At 33.8% G+C, this 18,516-nt stretch overlaps 1 protein-coding gene across 2 annotated transcripts in view; it reads right to left on the minus strand.

The window, feature by feature from the left end:
* LOC150102691 (condensin-2 complex subunit G2-like) overlaps positions 1–18,516 on the minus strand; it is a 401,754-nt gene that overhangs the window by 223,867 nt on the left and 159,371 nt on the right. For both annotated transcript variants that reach the window (XM_090398912.1, XM_090398911.1), the window contains exons 12-14: positions 7,189–7,284; positions 6,782–6,865; positions 6,292–6,444 (exon numbers count right to left, since the gene is read on the minus strand). In XM_090398912.1, coding sequence (XP_090255038.1) covers positions 6,292–6,444; positions 6,782–6,865; positions 7,189–7,284 — 333 coding nt within the window. The remainder of the gene's footprint in view (positions 1–6,291; positions 6,445–6,781; positions 6,866–7,188; positions 7,285–18,516) is intronic.

The following is an 18,516-nucleotide window of genomic DNA, read 5'->3' on the forward strand; positions in this document are numbered from 1 at the left end:
CTGCACCTCCTGCGCATGTGCATGACGTACTGTATGGTACACACTCCAACTACTTCATTTCGACATGCTCACAGTACACAAGTTTTAGTGATAAACATAGGTTAGCTAAATTACTTTTGCTGACTAAATTTTAATCTAATTGTAAGTAGCTTATAGTTTATTTTTAGCCTATTCTAAAAATGAAAGGATAGATCAAGATTTAAATACATTAAAATATTATTTATTTTTTAGCTTATTTTTAAAATGAAAGGTTAGATCAGGATTTATATACAAAAAATATTATTTTTGCAGACCCAAGGAATGTTATCAAGATTCATGTGTGCAATATGGTTTTACTTTTGTGCTTGACAAAGAAGGTGTGCAAAAGCTGCAGTGCTTCATTTGCTCCAAGATATTCAGCAATGGCAGTATGAAGCCATCAAAATTGAGAGAGCATCTTCAGAATGTTCATCCCGAACATTCGAATGAGTCAGAGTCCTCATTTAGAATAAAACGAGCACAATTTAGTAAGAATATCATACTTTATGACCATGGATTTATTACCCCAAAGAAGCCAGCACTGGAGGCCAGTTATCACGTTGCATTGAGGGTTGCCAAAGAAAAGAAACCACATACAATTGCTGAGACATTAGTGAAGCCATGTGCTATGGACATGGTTGAGTTGATGTGTGGTAAAGAAGCAACAGAGAAAATTGCACAAATACCATTATTAAATAATACAATTTGTGATCGGATTTGAGAAATGTCAGAAGACATACGTGTACAGGTAGTGGAGGAAATCAAGAAAAGTACGGCAAGAATTAGTTTACAGTTGGATGAATCAACTGATGTCTATAACTATGCACAGCTTCTTGTTTTTAATAGATATATATATATACATCAGAATGAAATAAAAGAGGAATTTATTTTTTGGAAACCCTTGAAAGAAACAACAAAGGCAGCGGACATTATTAATTTGGTGAATGATTTTTTGATTCAAATGGCCTTTCATGGGAATTAGTAGAATCTATTTGTACCGACGGTTCTCCTGCTATGTTGGGGAAAAAATCAGGTTTCACTGCTTTAGTTAAGGAAATCAACCCAAATATTTTTACAAGCCATTGCATCCCTCACCAGTATGCTTTAGCATCTAAAATACTTCCACATAATTTGAAAGTCATTTTGGATGTTGTTGTTCAAGTTGTGAATTTGATCAAAGCAAAAGCATTGAATCACCATGTGTTTAAATCTTTGTGTGAAGAGGTTGGAACAGATCATATCGTACTCCTGCTTCATTCAGAAGTACGATGGTTATCCAGAGGAAATGTTTTAGGAAGGGTTTTTGAACTTAGAAATTTAATTAAATTTTTTTTTAGTTGAAAAAGAATCTGCTTTTGCTTCATATTTCAAAGATCTAAACTTTGAGATTTCTCTGGTTTATCTTTCTGATGTATTTGGAATTCTTAATTCTGTGAACATTTCACTGCAAGGTACAGATGTCATTTTTGCGGAGGCTGAAGAAAAGATACAATCGTTTCAAGAAAAATTGACTCTCTGGGGAAGAAGGGTGGAGTTAGGTAACTTTACCAATTTCAAATCTCTTGATGAAATCACTTCAGATACAGCATATGAACTAAAACAGAAAGTTCATGATAGCATTATATTGCATTTAAAAACTTTGAAAGAGGCACTTGCAAGAATAATTCCTCCTGACCAAATGAATGAATTCTGGATACGTAACCCTTTTCATATTGATTTAGAAAAAAATCAGTGACAACGACCCAGTGAAAGACGAGCTAATTGATCTCCACAATAACAAGAAACTCCGAATTGAATTCCAATCAATGAAGTTACAAAATTTTTGGTGTACACTTGGAGCAGCATATCCCGTTACCACTAAATGTTCTTACATGGCTATAATTCCATTTATAACAACGTATCTATGTGAATCAGGATTCTCAGTTGTTTTCCATCAAGTCCAAAACAAGAAACAAACTGGAGCCTGAACATGATATGCAGGTATCTATTTCAAAAACGGTACCAAGAATAAAACTGTTGGTGGATAGGAAATAGAATCAAAGGGTCTCACTAGTCGATTTTACTGCAATTTAATAAAGATTTTACAATTTTATGATAATGTAATTGATTTATTTACCGAATAAAGCTTTTATGAAAACTTAATTACTGTTTATTTCTTATATTCTTTGAATCTGTATGGTAGACTTAAGAATTTATTTCTTATTATAATGAATGGGGGGGGGGTACCGGATAATTTACTAAAAGGCAAGGTAAGGGGACCAAAAATATTGGGAACTCCTAACTTATGGTATCAATAAATATAGCACAGTACTGTAAATGTATTTTCTCTTCTTTATAATTTTCATAATAACATTTCATTTTCTCTAGCTTACTTTATTGTAAGAATACATTATATAATACATATAACATACAAAATATGTGTTAATCGACTGTTTATATAATCAGTAAAGCTTCCAATCAACAGTAGACTATTAGTAGTTTTTGGGGAGTCAAACGTCATATGCTGATTTTTGACTGCATGGGGGTTGGTGCCCCTTACTCCTGATTGTTCAAGGGTCAACTGTATACCTCATGAGATCAGTCTTTTGACTCCATGGAGGTCTGGTATTAACACGTTCGCTGCCAACTACGAGTATACTCGTAGTTCGTATATGAGCTTCACAAGCCAACTACGAGTATACTCGTATGTCGATTTACCGACCTCCTATGCCAAACACGAGTTATCCCTTTGTATAATTACCTTAATTTGGACCCTTGGATTCTGAATAATGCGGAGAGCATGTCTGGGGGCTTGGTAGAAGAGAAATAATTTCAACTAAAATATAGTATATTGTGTATGTGCCTCAGATGCCAACTACGAGTATACTCGTAGTTCGTATATGAGCTTCACAAGCCAACTGCGAGTATACTCGTATGTTGATTACCAACCTCGTATGCCAAGCGTGAGTTAATCCCTCGTATAACACGTAATTTGTATATCAATTTAAACTAGTAAAATCAATAAAAATAAAAACCAATCAATGAAATAAAAAAGCACTCAGTAAAATAAAAAAAAAAACAATTTATTCAAATTAAGAATGGTACATTTTAAAACACTTTTCCACGCACAATGATGGTTTTTCCTGGCAAACAGGACAATAATAACGTGTTTCGCGTCTACATTTGTTTCTTGTACAGACACGGCATGGCTTTGTCGGTTGATTCTTTTTTTCTGTTGGTGGTAAAATTTCCAAATAATGAAAATTCCCATTCCTCCTGATATTCTCTGATGCTGTAAGTTCATCCATCCCAACAAAAATTGAGATAAATTTATCTCTAAATTTTAATGCAGACATTGCATTTCCAGTAATCATGTTATAAAATTTATGCGCATTTTGAATGTATACCTCAAAAATGCGTATTGCCAATTTCTTTGGCCATCTAATTGTCTTTCGTAAGGTGGAATAGTATGAAAGCATTTGATCAGAAAGATCGGTGCCTGACATACCCAAATTATAATCCCTAACGATATTAGGTTTTAACTGAAATTTACCATTCCGATTTTGCGTTTCAACCATTTCAAATTTGTGCATATTTGAAATGGAAAGGACTTCCCTCTTATCCTTCCATTTACTGACTATAACAGGACCTCTTCTTTGCCAGACAAATTCCCCTTTCATTAGTTTCTTTTGAATAACATCTGGTGGATTGTTTTTCCTATTATTTCTCAGAGTTCCACACACATACGTTTTTCTGTTGGTAAGCGATTCTGTTAGAGCTACAGAATTATAAAAATTGTCCATATGCAATACATAACCCCTGTCTAAATATTCTTCCATCAAGTGGAATACAACATCATATGCGTGACCCATTTTCGCTAAAGACGATTCAGATTTTCCTGTATAAATTTTTATTTTTATCACCAATCCATTTGATTCGCACAGTTCATAGAATTTCACGCCATATTTATGTTTTTTGTTTTTTATGTATTGCCGAAATGCCAGTCTACCGCGCCACAACACCATTGACTCATCAATACATAAGTTTCTGTCTGGTGTGTAGCAATTTCGCATTACACTATTAAAATGATCTAGGACTGGTCTTAATTTGTGCAATTTATCATTAGATGCTTGGGAATTATCTGCGAAATGCAAATGACGCAATAAAATTTGAAATCAATTTTGGCTCATTTTAGAGCGCCAAAATGGCAAATTGTAAAGTTGATTTGTACTCCAATAATGCTCAATAGACGGTAAATTACAAGGACCCATATGAAGTAAAAGTCCAAGAAATAATTTCATTTCAGGTATGTCTGTTGCTTTCCAGTTAGAAATTCTTCGACTTTTTTTGAACTGCGCTCGGCTTTCCTCAATATTTTGTAAAGCATATAAATTGGTTTGTTCTACTAAAATTGTGAGAAATTCTTCAGAAAAGAAAAGTTCAACTAACCTTTTGATACTGAAATTTCTAGTGTCAATTTTAAAACCTGCAGTTTCAACAAAGTTAAATTGTGGGGGCTCCTCTTCTGAATTTTCCCAATAAGTTGATGTTGATGCATTTGGCTGGTTGCTATCTTCATCTTCAAAAGTTTCTTCATCATCGGAGTCACCGCTAGAGTCGTCTGTAGGATCATCTTCGGAATCTGAACCAAATATTTCATGAAATTCATCATCGCTCATATTAGCATAAGCTTCCACTTCTATATCAGTAAGTTTTATTTTACTGGTCATGGCGAAATTGAAGGTTCTTAGAGACTAGAAACTAAAACTGAACTAGATGCAATAAACACCGTCATCAGCGCATGTAATATATAGCTGGAAGTGATACGAGATTACTCGTAGTTGGCGTATGAAACAAAATTCTGTCTGATAAGCCGGCTACGAGATTACTCGTAGTGACCTTGAAGATGGGAGTGATACGAGATTACTCGTAGTTGGCGTATGAAACAAAATTCTGTCTGATAAGCCGGCTACGAGATTACTCGTAGTGACCTTGAAGATGGGAGTGATACGAGATTACGCGTAGTTGGCGTATGAAACAAAATTCTGTCTGATAAGCCGGCTACGAGATTACTCGTAGTGACCTTGAAGACGCGAAAAGCGCTTGGCGTGCGGGAACAAACTATGACTGAGTAGCGTGGCAGCGAACGTGTTAATAATAATCATATGTCAATGTTCATGGAAATAACTATGAGAGACTTTGTGAGATGTAGTGTGTGTGTGGGGGGGGCACAATGAAATGATTTGTGGTTGATGAGTGAAAATAGTGAGAAAGTGTGTGGGAAATGTTAAGAGAGCGAATGTCAGGAGTGTATGCATCAAAAGGGAAATAGCAGTGTGGTGAATGTTGTGAAAAATAGGTTCAAAAATGTGAGTGTTAGTAGATAACATTGAGAGGAATACAGAAATAAGTGGAGTTAATTAAGCATGAATTATGTGAATCTTGCTATTTTTCTCGTCTGTAAAGAAAGATGGGAAAAATAGCAAGGTGACTTCAATAAGTGAAATAACATGTTTATGCATAATCTTTCAAAAGCACAAGCTTGTGCTAGAATGTTTACAGAGGCTTAGGTAAGCAGTATTTTGCAAAGAAGAGCAAAAACACAAACAGAAAGGCAAGGAGAGTATTAATATATGGAAAAAAGGCAGGTTAAGGAGACAATGCTGTAGGCAATTCCATTATTAGGAGTGTACTTGATGAATACCTGAATAATTTAATCATGCTTTTCTGGTGTGAAGATTAAAGATACACACAGTTGACTCTCATAGTCAACTCATAGGACCATGGGAATAGTTTTTATAGTGGACGATTTGCTACAGTTAATTTTTTTTAGCACAGCATTGTACTTATGGGAGATTGGTTGGAACATTTAGTAGTGTTCGCTATGGTGGAGTTGGCTGTATTAGTGACATGTAAGTTTTCAAAAGAAAGGGAATGTAAAAGAGTTAATAATTTTGGCCAGACAAATGGGTTAAAAGGAGAAATGTAAAGAATGCATGAGGATATAAAGAGTTACTGGATAAAGCAAAAAGAGAAGAGTGAGGGAATCAAGTTTGTAAGTCTCTTGTCAAGTGATAGGAGTGAATTGAGAAAAAGGGTCATATCAGCAAATGAGTCAATACATAGGTTATGTAGTGAATTTGATAGACTTCAATCAATTTGGACGGCACAGAAAAAAAAAGTTTTGTTCGGTGAGAGAATGGATGTATATAATCACGAAAGTTAAAACTATTCGTCAGATACATGGATACATACATAATAATAAATCTAATATAGTGATATGAAAAGTCAAACCTTAATGAAACGTATTGCTTTAATCTTGATCAGCAAGTCACAAAAGCTTATTCTGACTTTCTCAGATGTGTCGTGAAATAAACTTTTCAAACTAGGTAGCAATAATTTTAAAGTAGGATAACACATAGGGTTTCCCAGCAAATAACCAAGGCCCTAAAAGTACAAAAAACAGTTAAACACTAATAATAATATGTTAAAAACTATAAGAAGTCATATATTAAACATTTATCATTAAATGTAATGCTTGAATGAAACTGTTCTATTTCTTTATGTAAATGTGATTTATAATATTTCTATATATAAATTCCATGCTTTTATGAATTTAAATTAGTTAAAATTTTCTAAAATGCTGATACCGTCCTAATCATTTATACTACTACTCTTGGTGAAACAAAACTGTAATTTGCCTAATTTTAATTAGTAAACTGATTGTATAAGCACTGTAAAGTATAATTAAGGGGGATTTCCAGTTTAGTACAATATCACATACCTTTATTACAGAAATTCTAACAGCAGCGGAAGAAGAATCATATGCCAGTTCTTCAGTTAAAATTTGCAGCAATTTTCTTGAAGTCTGTTGCACAACAATACTGATATTATTACATAACTTCTAATATGATGGAATTGTTAATTTCATGAAGTATATGCAATCATAATACAAACAAGGACTAAAATAAGGAATAAAGCAAATCTAACTAACAGTATAATAGCAATAAGCAGTATTAATCAGTTAAATCTGAACAAGCTAAGGCACAAACATAAGCAATTTCCTTATAGAATAAGTAAAAATAACAGAGAAAAAGTAGTTACAAGTCATTCTTTATATAAATAATTTAATTAAACAATTACTGAAATCTTGATATTATATTTTATTTAATTATTCTGAATTATCATTACCTGTAAAGAAATGGTTTCCCAATAAGTATGAAGTGCTCTACAAACTCCAAAAGCAGCTACACTACGAACATTTGGATAAGAATCTAAAAGAAGATCCTATTTATAAAAATTTTTTAAATCAGCAAACATATTGTAAAAAATATTTTATATCAGCTTTATAATTTTATGTTGAGTAAAATTTATATTTTAATAAATTTTACTAAAATGTATTTAAAATAAGTGAATAATTTCATCAGAAAAACTTTTAAAATAAGTGCATCAAAATCATAATAAAATTTTTAGTAATAATTTGTAAGATATGAATAAAGCCACAAATCAAAAAAAAAAAAAAAAAAAAATTCATGTAGTACTATCATATCCTGTACACTCCTTGAGGGTACATGGCATGAATTTGATGATGATGATGAATAATAAAGCCATAGGCCTTGCAGGCCTGCCAGCCCAAGGTTGATCTTCAATGTCACCATGGCATCCACTTTAAATTCGTTGCACCAAAAACATACCTGCTTCTTTGTACACAGCAACCAATTCACGATAAATGTTACTTGGTGAAGTCCCCTTTTACTAGCAAAAAAAAAAAAAAAAAGGAATAACTTCATGGACACCTGGTTTGGACAGCTACTCACATGGTAGCTGTCATATTGCAACTGGAATCAGCTGTGAAATGACAGTAGCCCCATACTGCAATGGCAATTTTTTGACAGGTTAATAATAGGTCTGTCTGTCCACTGCTTTATCTCATTCTCTTTCACCATTATTAAGGGAAAAAATGTATTACCTTACTTTTTGGAAACCCCTTGTACCTTAATAATTCGTAATCCCATAGGTCATGTTGCATTTTCAGTTTACTGGAAACCAACTTTTACTGGCAGATGAATTCACTCATCCTCCCACCATCATTCATCACTGAAAATGAGTATTATAAAGTCTTGTACATAGAGCTCATATGATCTGCTCTTCTGATTCCCTTTGGTTAGATGAACTGAATAAAATTAAAGGCAATCTGATACGTAATGGATACAACAAAACTACCATTTAAAAATTATTAATAATTATTGTCCTTCTACCAGATTACAATTTGATGAAAAGAATTTCAATACCCTAATTTAAAGGAACCTTGGAACATATAGCAAGGATTCTTCATAAATTCGATGTATACACTTCCTTCAAACAAACTTGGAAACTGTCTTCCTTCCTACCTACCATCTACAAAGGATAAATTACCACCTTTACCATGAGTTGCCCCAGTCCTGAAAATACTTCAATAAAGAATTAAACCAAATATATAATTGGTAGCATAGCCAAGTGAAAAAACTTCCATCAACTATTTCTTATGGCAACTTGTATATAGTGATATGACTTCTGCATTACTTCCACCTTAGTATCACCACCTCTGGGTCTGGCTCCTGCTGACAAGACCTCAATAAAGGTTGAAACTGGTCTGGGTAGTGATCCTTCTCTTAATGCATAGCAGTATACATGTCCATGCATTATGGGATACTAAGGCAAGTGATCAGAACTTATACCACCTTTACCACGAGTTGCCCAGTCCTGAAAATACTTCAGGTGCAAACTTTGTTTGCTTATACCTGGATAAAGGATTAAACCAAATATATAACTGATAAATTACCACCTCTTTCCTTACCAGGTGTCTATCAAGTACCCTGCTCATGTCATCTATGATATTATGGACAGACTGCCCATTCTTTCTTGATTAGAATTGAAGACCATCAAGCCTATATTATATTTCTGGAGTCCAACAGGTCTGGTCTTGCTTCTCACAGTACTGACACTAGACACAGAACTCTTTGGAACCAGACAAAACTTCATTAAAACAAGTTCACATTTGATTATCTTTTTCTTGAAATGCTACAAAATCGACCAAACCTGAACCAATCAGATTGCATGCCAATATCCAAGTTTTGGGAAGTGATCACTATTAACTGTTCATAAGGTTTTTTTTTTTTTGATTACTAATTATTTTAAAATAATTTCAATAACTCTATTTAAATTCCATAATTGTTCTTTTGAACTTTAATACTGTAATATCGTATACTTCAGCTACGACTGAGACACGAGATAACATATGCAGGATTTATGACTCGTTATTGTGATTCGTGTTTTGAATGTAGTTAATGGTCTTTCTCCCTGACAATGTCCATGTAATGTTGGATGAAAATATTGAAATTTTTGAATAAAATTCTACATAATTTTTGTTACATGTATGTAAGCCATGAAAATTATTTTAACAAAATGTAACATTTACTCACAAGCAATGTCACAATCTAAATCAGAAAATACAGCTACTAGGAGCAATCCTGTGAGAAGTACTGCAAAAATTTATTTTCATTTGCAGACACTATGGTGTCTGTTGACTTCTGTTCAAGTAGTGTATATATAGCAGTAATTTCATGATGATTTCCCCCCTCCCAAAAAAAAAACATATCATAAGGAACATGAAACCTGTCAGAGCTAATAAACATGCTTTTTTAATAACAGTTTTTTATCTTTATATTTGAGTTAATTCCGGCACACTTTTGACATGCATATAAAAGTAGCCGTGTATTTTTTTATGTTCTTGAAGATAAATGTTGGCACATTTTCTAGTCTGTCCATAATAGCCCAACAAGCTTATGCAATGAATTTTGTATACACGTGGAACTGACATTTAGGGGAGCTGATAAGAACAGCAAAGCTTGATACGGGGTTTGAAAACCTTTATTGAGGTACTTTAATTCCACTTCACTGGTTGTATCTTTTCATGTATAGAAAATTCTACCCATTTCAAGTTTTCAATCTAAAATTTAATTCAAAACAATTCTGATATCATGGTCAGTGTTGACATCACTTCTCTCTTCACCAAAATCTCCCTTTACTGATACCATTCCACTTCTAAAAGCATATTTAGAAGACATCACAGATCTCTACTTTTTAACCAGCTGGGCTGGTTACTTTACTTGGAAACAAAATATACAAATAAGTAGAGAATACTGCTACAGTTTCTCTCCATTTCAACTTCACTTACCAATTTCTATATGAAGCATGAAAAAGGTAAAGTTAGGGTATCAGAGATCAGATCCTTTGCCACATGGAAATCATCTAAAAATACAAAGAATTTAGACTTCATATGGCAATGTGTTTCATTGACTACTCCAAAGCTTTTGACTGTATTCAGCAGGTGAAACTGGAAAGTAATGAAAATAATGGATTTTCTTAAACACATTATCAGATAGATAGCTAACCTGCACAGTGAGCAAGAAGCCACAGCAAGAACAAGTGTTGGATTAATTGATTGGCTTTAGGTTGGAAAGGGAATTAGGCAAGAATACCTACTTTCTTCTCACCTGTTTAATATCTATGCTGAGGACACCATGCTTGTAGCACTGGATGAGCTTAACACATAGGAATTTGAATAAGTGGTAGATTGATCAGTAATCTGAGGTAATATGATACAGTACTCCTTTGTCATGACAAGCAAGAATTAGGACAAATCCTTAATAAAGTTATAGAGGAGTAAAAATGGAGGACTTCAACTCAATCCTGGCAAAACAAAAATTATGGTTCTCAAAAGAAATACATACATACAGGGACGCTCCCGAGCAACAAGAGTAACTTAATGGAGAAAGAACTGAAGAAGTCTGCAGATCTGAGTACCTGGGATCCATTATTAATGTGAAGTATTGTTGTTTGGAAGACATAAGAAGATTAGGAATGGCAAAAACAACAGCCAGAGACTTGTTTAAAATCTGGAAGGATGGATTATTTCAGAAACAAAGTTGAGGATTCTGGATGTGAGACTTGGAACCTAAAGAAGCCTGAGAGGAAAAGGATAGCTGCTTGTGAGATGTGGTGTTACAGAAAGTCGTTGAGAATATCACATACTGAAAGGTGGAAAACGTGCTAGGATTGGTGGAACTTTAAGGTTCCTTAAATATACTGATAGAAGAAAGTTGAAATACTTCGAACACATTGAAAGGATGGAAGGAGGACGTCTCAAAATAGTAACAGAAGGTAAAGTTCCTGGAAAATGAGGAAAGGGGATAGAAATGGATGGATGGTATGTATGGAGCGACTGATCTTCAGAGTTGAAGTTTCCAGAAAAAGCATACAACTGAAGATCAGTCACTCCCTCACTGTGGCACATCACCAAGCAACATGGTTACTATATCATCTGATGATTTCCAATGAATAGATGGATGGCTGAGAAATATTAATGTGATCTCAATTTGGACTCATGGCTCCAGCACATTATTAGTAACATTCCTGTGCCACCTCAACAGTCAGTATCTAGAATCAATTTACTATAGAAAAAATAACAATAGCCATTCGTTTTTTACACACTTTAATAACACATCTTCCTAATGGCACCCTTTCTTTCACACGCAGAAAAACATAATGATATAGGCAGAAGCATTCACTAAAATTCCCATCATTTCCTCCAACAATTTGGTATTAGAAAAACGTTAGAAATTAGGTTCTTTACCAATCCCTCGCAGCTGAACTTAACCATATCATCTGCCAGACCTTCTTATATAATGACGCTAATTCCATCAAAATTAACATAAATAATGACCCATCCCAAGCACCCTACATCCCCTTCAATATAAAAATTATAGCGCAATGCTATTGCTACTCATTATTTCCAGGACACCTTAGAACAGCTAACACAAATTTCTGTACAGCTTTCAAACTTCATATCAAGTGTGCTATTCTTAACACTGTCTAGGGATCAATTCCTCTCACCCCAGTTCAAAGTGTATACAAAGTTAAAAGTTCCTTGCATGTTACAGTTTTATAGAATAGTGCCAATGACATCTCTGTGTGACAATGACAAAACTTTGCATTCATTAAACTGCTATTTAATTCATTCCTATGAATTAAATAATAGTTTTATTCCATCCAACTCTCAATATAAACTTTAACCAGCACTCAAGTTTTCTACTTTTTTAGCAAGTAATTTTGTTTAGTGAATGACCATAACCCTGTAAAAACAGATAAAATACTATGTGCTCTCTCCACTCTCTTGACATACAGAATCACATGAAAATTATACTTGTCCCCAATATCCAGGGGAAGATTTAACAAAGCAGTTAAAGTGCTCAACAAATATAATCTTTCCAACCCTTTTAAATTACTCATTAAACTAATAACTTTATCCATTATCCACTGTATATGATCTTTTAACACAAAAGTGTATGAAGTATCTGATGTCTTGAACTTAGCTCTCACTATAGACAAACGGAAAGATCTGTTAACATCTGCTTGAAAAACATAAGACATGCATAATGCTACGTTATGGCTAGTCAGAACTAGCCAAGATGAATGGATTTTAATGGTATAGATGAAAACACTGATTGATAAGAAAATAACTATTTATTGACTTAATTGCTAATATTTTGCTGGTATTCTATTCAGCATCTTCAGAGCACACAAACAAAGTTTGTTACAGTAGCAAGACAACCACAATCCAGAGTAACAGAGGGACTGGTATGAGCAATTGTAGTGTGCAACACAAAAAGACTAAAGTCCTAAGTAGTTTGGAAAAAAAAAAAAAAAAAAAATGAGAGAGAGAAAGCAGGTATTAATTTGGTCTTAGGATGACTGTCTCTCAAATCTTTGGTAAATTTATACAGCCATACTTGTTGAGGTTTGGAGTATGTTTCAAGGCTTCTGTTGATTTCAAGAACAAGCTCTCTGACTTGTAAAAGTTTCTGTGCAGCACTTTCGTTTTTTTCCAACTGATCCTGTGTGCAGGGGTATCCAAAGCATGGTCTGCTAGACCCGACTTGCCATAGCGAAAGTGCAGGATATATTTTTTGTGTTCACTGAATGGCAGATGTCTACAGTTCTTCGTGTCTGTCCACAGTATGCTCCATGACATGAACAAGGCACTTCATACACTCCTGGATACAATAAAGGAGTAAAATAAATAAAGTAAAATAAAAATAACCAGACAGGAAGAATACTTTAGAGATTTATATAATAAAAACAGCTTTCAGGATATCATTATTCCTGCCACTGAAATGGAAGAGGAAACAAATATCTTTACCAAAAAAAAAAAAATAGCACACAGCATAGATGAACTTAAAACTAGGAAAGCACTGGTATTGATCAAATACACACAGAATTCTTAAACGCGGGAAACAAACAACTTTTGGAATCATTAAAAACATTATTTGTAAGAATCTACAAAAATGAAACAATACCTACTGATTGGACCAAATCAGCTATAACTCCTATATACAAAAAAAGAGACAAAACAGAATGCAATAATTACAGAGGCATTAGCCTCCTCAGTATTCCAAATAAGGTTTTTACTCAAGTATTCCAAAAACAAATTAAGCCATATATAGAACTAGCATATGACGAAGCACAATTGACTAATTTTTCACCTTAAGACAGCTATTAGAAAAGACACTAGGGTACAACCTAAGTTGTACCCTAGTGTCTTTCATGGAATTTCATAGACTTTCGTCAGGCATTTGATTCAATCCATAGAAGAGAACTATGACAAACCATGGATGAATGTGGAATCCCCAACAAAACTATTAGAATAATAAATAATCTGTATGAGAAATCTGAAAGTGCAGTATGAGTGGAGGACACCTTAACCACCTGGTTCCACGCAGAGAGTGGAATAAGAAGGAATGCAATCTGTCACTAGACCTATTCAATCTTACACTGGAAGATGCAACCAGTAAGGCCTTAAACAAAGAAGACTCTGGAATCAAAATATATGGGAAAAATATAATAAATTTAAAATTTGCAGACGACATTCCATACTTGCAAGCACAGAAGATGATCTACAATGAATTTCTGATAAAATAAAGGAAGAGTGTACAAAATTTGGATTAAAATTAAATACAGACAAAACAAAAATTATGCAAATAGGAAAAAGAAATGCCAATTTAAAAATTGAAATTGATTGTAAGAATCTAGAGCAGATAGAAAACTTCACCTACATCAGAAGAGTAATTGAGTACAATGGTAAAATTACAAAAGGTATAAACAGACGAATCGGTCAAGCATCCCAAACTTTTGGACGACTAAATAAAATATGAAAGTCAAGCGACATCAAACAAGTAATGAAAGTAAGAATCTATGAGACAATGGTCTTCCCAATAATACTTCTCTATGGAAGTGAATGCTGAAATCACAAAAAAAGCTGAAGAGAAAAAAAATTATTCACTACTGAAATGGGTTGGCTAAGAAGATTACTTGGAGTATCTCTGTTGGATAGACTAATAAACGAAGACACAAGGAAACGACTAAAATGAGAAATAACAATAACAGACAAAATCCAAGAAAGAAGAGTGTAATGATTTGGCCATGTGACCAGAATGGAAACAGAAAGGTTACCAACTAAAGCCCTGTATGCAACGATAGAAGGTAAAAAAATCCAAAGGGCAGCCCAGAATTAGATGGATATACAAAATAAAAGAGGACCTGGAGATCACACAAGCAAGAGTCCAGACAATTCTGTCCAATTTGGACAGAATTGTCTGGACTCTCTAGGGACAGTCAGAAGTGGAAACGGTTCATTCGGCCTCATCATCATCCACATAGATGATGGAAGTGAGAGAAGAACTTATACACCACCATCTGTCAAAACTTGGAGTCAGTAATACCCTCAAAAACAGAGCTATAACAATTTGATCTAATGAACAAGCTCTTAAACAAGAATTTCAAATTATTAGCAATAAATTTATAAATAATGGCTATAAGCAAAAATACTATCCATAAAGTTCTTGATAAAACTTCAAAAAATAAATGTAATATAGATTGCAGTAAAACCATAGCTATCCCAAAGCTATGGCTATATCATAGCTATATAAACATACGAGATGGTCTGAAAAGTTCTCGGCCTCGACTACAGATGGCAATACCATCGGCAAGATTTTTTTTTCTAAGTGGTACATCTGTCATAAGTATGAAACGTCAAGCCAGTCTATCAAGTAGTTTGGAAGTTTTCCCCACTTGGTTAGACTATAAATTATATATTTAGTTTAATCCTTTATCCAAGTGTAAGAAAACAAACTTTGCACACCTGGATAAAGGATTAAATTAAATATATAATTTATATCAAGTAATTTGTTTTATACAGCAGTCTGAAGTAAAAGTGTTGTCTATATCCCTTGCAATGGATAAAATTGAGAATCATGCAGTTATAAAATTCTTTGTAAAAGAAGGTTTAAGCCAAAAGAAATTCATCCAACGTTCATAAAAGTTTATGGACACTCTTCTCCTTTGTTTTCCACAATTAAGAAATGGACTGCCGAGTTTAAACGTGGCCGTACCAGCCTTGAAGATGATCCACGTGAAGGAAATACAAAAAGTGTAAACAACACCAGAAATCACTAATTAAGTGCACGATATGGTATTGGATGACCAGCGAGTCAAAGTGCATGAAATTGCTGAGACTACAGGCATTTCAAAAGAATATCTAGGATATATTTTGAATGAAGAATTAGAAATGAAAAAGCTTTGCACAAGATGGGGATATTGTGCTTGTTCACAAGAGATCAAAAACGCACTCACATGAAAATCTATGAACAGTGCTTGGAGCATTTTAACAAGAATAAAACTGATTTTGTGCATTGAGTTATTACTATGGATGAGACTTGGATTCACCATTACACACCAGAATCCAACAGCAGTCAAAACAGCAGACAGATGCTGGTTGTTCAGCACCAAAGAAGACAAAGCTCGTTCCATCAGCAGGAAAAAGTCATGGCATCGGTGTTTTGGGGTGCATTTTGCTTATTAATTATCTTGAAAAGAGTAAAACAATAACCAGGAAATATTATTCTGATCTTTTAACCAGACTAGACAAAAAAAAATCGTGAGAAAAGACCCAGTTTGCACAAAAAAAAAATCATCTTTCATCAGGGCAATGCACCTGTCCACAAAGGTGCTTTGGCAATGGCAAAATTAAGGGATCTGCACTATGAATTGTTGGAACATCCACCCTATTCCCCAGATTTGGCTCCCTCTGACTTCTATCTCTTCCCAAAACTAATACTCTTCCTCACTGGTCAGTGTTTTTCTTCAAATCAAGAGATGATTGCAGCTGTAGAGGGGTATTTTGCAGATCTTACTGAGAACCACCACAGGGACCGGATAATGGTGCTGGAGCATCTCTGGAATAAATGTATTAGTCTTAATGGAGATTATGTTGAAAAATAAAAATAATTTTGAAATTATAAATGTTTTTTCATTGTTAGGCCGAGAAATTTTCAGACCACCCTTATAGTTATATCAGAAAAAAAAAAAAAAAAATAGAATTCTACACTATTATAATCTTAATGCCACTTTTAAACTACCTATAAAATTAAAAAACATATTCAACTCCTCTAAGGATTGCCTACTCCTATCCGAGAAATTTTCAGACCACCCTTTTTTATATCAGAAAATAATCTTAATGCCACTTTTAAACTACCTATAAAATTAAAAAACATATTCAACTCCTCTAAGGATTGCCTACTCCTATCGGCTCACCCTGGAGTTTATTGTATATATTGCACTTGTAACTAACCTTATATTATTAAGGCGGGATGTACAATCCCTATCCATAAATTCGCCCGTAATAATAATAATAATAATAATAAAGGACACAAAAAATGATACATTAAATTTAACAATTTTGGTGAAGCAGGCCACTCCGATCACGCTCTTAACAGCAAGATTGGAAAAGTATCTGTTCTTTACATCATACACAAACCTGGTATGAATGCAAATTTAAAGAAGTCTGTGAAATTTTGATTAACCATTCTAATCTTAACAATAATGGTGGCATAAAAATCCCAAGAATTTGGATGGCACACATTCAGCTCACTTAATTCAAGTAATCAAGCAAAGCATGACTTTAGGACTTTAAGCAATTATTTCCACCTTCATCTATACTGTTTTAATTTATATGTATACTTATATGAGTAACTTTGTATGAACATGTTACTTTCTAGCTTAATTTATTTTTGTAACCAAATAGATAATATAAAAACAGGACCCTAGCATTGATGTGGTCAAGTTTTTTTTCAGAGGTCAGGCCAGTAGTTTTAACGGTTGACCGTTAAACGTAACTTTAGTGCACCATGTATATTGTAGTGCAACTTGTTTCTTTGTATATATGTGTATACTCCAAATTATAACCTTAATGTGAAGGTCAAAACATCAAGTGATTATTTTGGTTTATATTAAACTGAATTTAATCTAACATGGTAGTTATTTTCATAATTTTTATAATGAATTCTGTTCACTGTGTAACCATGAAGGAAAGAACTCTTTCTAGAATCAGTAACAGATTTAAAACATCAGCTGAATCTTAATAAATATGTAGTGTTAAACTTTCCAAGATTTGGGAAACTTTAATTTTTAGGCCTTCTGCCCAACATCTAAGGCTAGCCAACAGCACTCGTAGAGGATGCCCCTCATAACTTTAGCCTCCATATAGTATAATTTCATTTCTTCCATTTATTGTTGTTTGTGTGTCTTTGTTTGTGTTATTACAATTTTAACATTGTATTCCTGAAGATGTCACATCTTCAGGATTACAATGTTAAAATTGTAATCACAGAGATGACAAATGATTAAACTTGTTATTTAATTCTTTTTCTTTGTGCTGTAGTTATTCATTAAATGTATTATGAGACTAACTTTTTCTTTTTCATTGTGTCAGTTACTTTCTCTAATGCCTCAAAAAATTCCTCCACTTCCTCCTTAGTAGAACCTTCTGTGGGGCTACAAGCACAAATAAGTCCCATTATCTGGTTCCCCATTCTGATATTTGTCCACATCACTTGTTAGTATCAGTTACTTTTTCTAATGCCTCAAAAAATCCATCTACTTCTTCCTTAGTAGAAGTAGAGGAATAGAACCTTTTGTGGGACCATAAGCACAAATAAGTCTCACTGTCCAGTTTCCCATTCTGATATCTGTCCACATCACTTAATATTGATTACCATTCAAGAAGATTATCCTTGTATTTATTGTTGAATACTATAGCTACTCCTTTTCCCTGATTGTTATTGCTTGAATATAGCGTGTATTTGTTGCTTAAAATGATCTCGCATGTTTCTGTCGTCTTTGTTTCAGCCATACCTATTATGTCGATCTGGTACTTATCCAATTCTCTGCTAGTTCTAATTCTTTTCTATTGATGCTCATGTTGATAGTACCAATCTTGACCTATGTTGATGTTGAGTTGGTATGTCTTCCAGTATTTGTTCCAGTAGCTAACTTTTTGTTGTTTGGCCTGGTTCCCCAACAAAAAAACAAGTGCCTTGTTAATCTGGGAATGCCCCTACCCAGCATGAAATTCTGCCACGTTGT

Source organism: Typopeltis vanoorti, chromosome 10, assembly GCF_054136105.1.
Source record: "Typopeltis vanoorti isolate ZY-2024b chromosome 10, IOZ_Tvanoo_1.0, whole genome shotgun sequence".
NCBI lineage: Eukaryota > Metazoa > Arthropoda > Arachnida > Uropygi > Thelyphonidae > Typopeltis > Typopeltis vanoorti.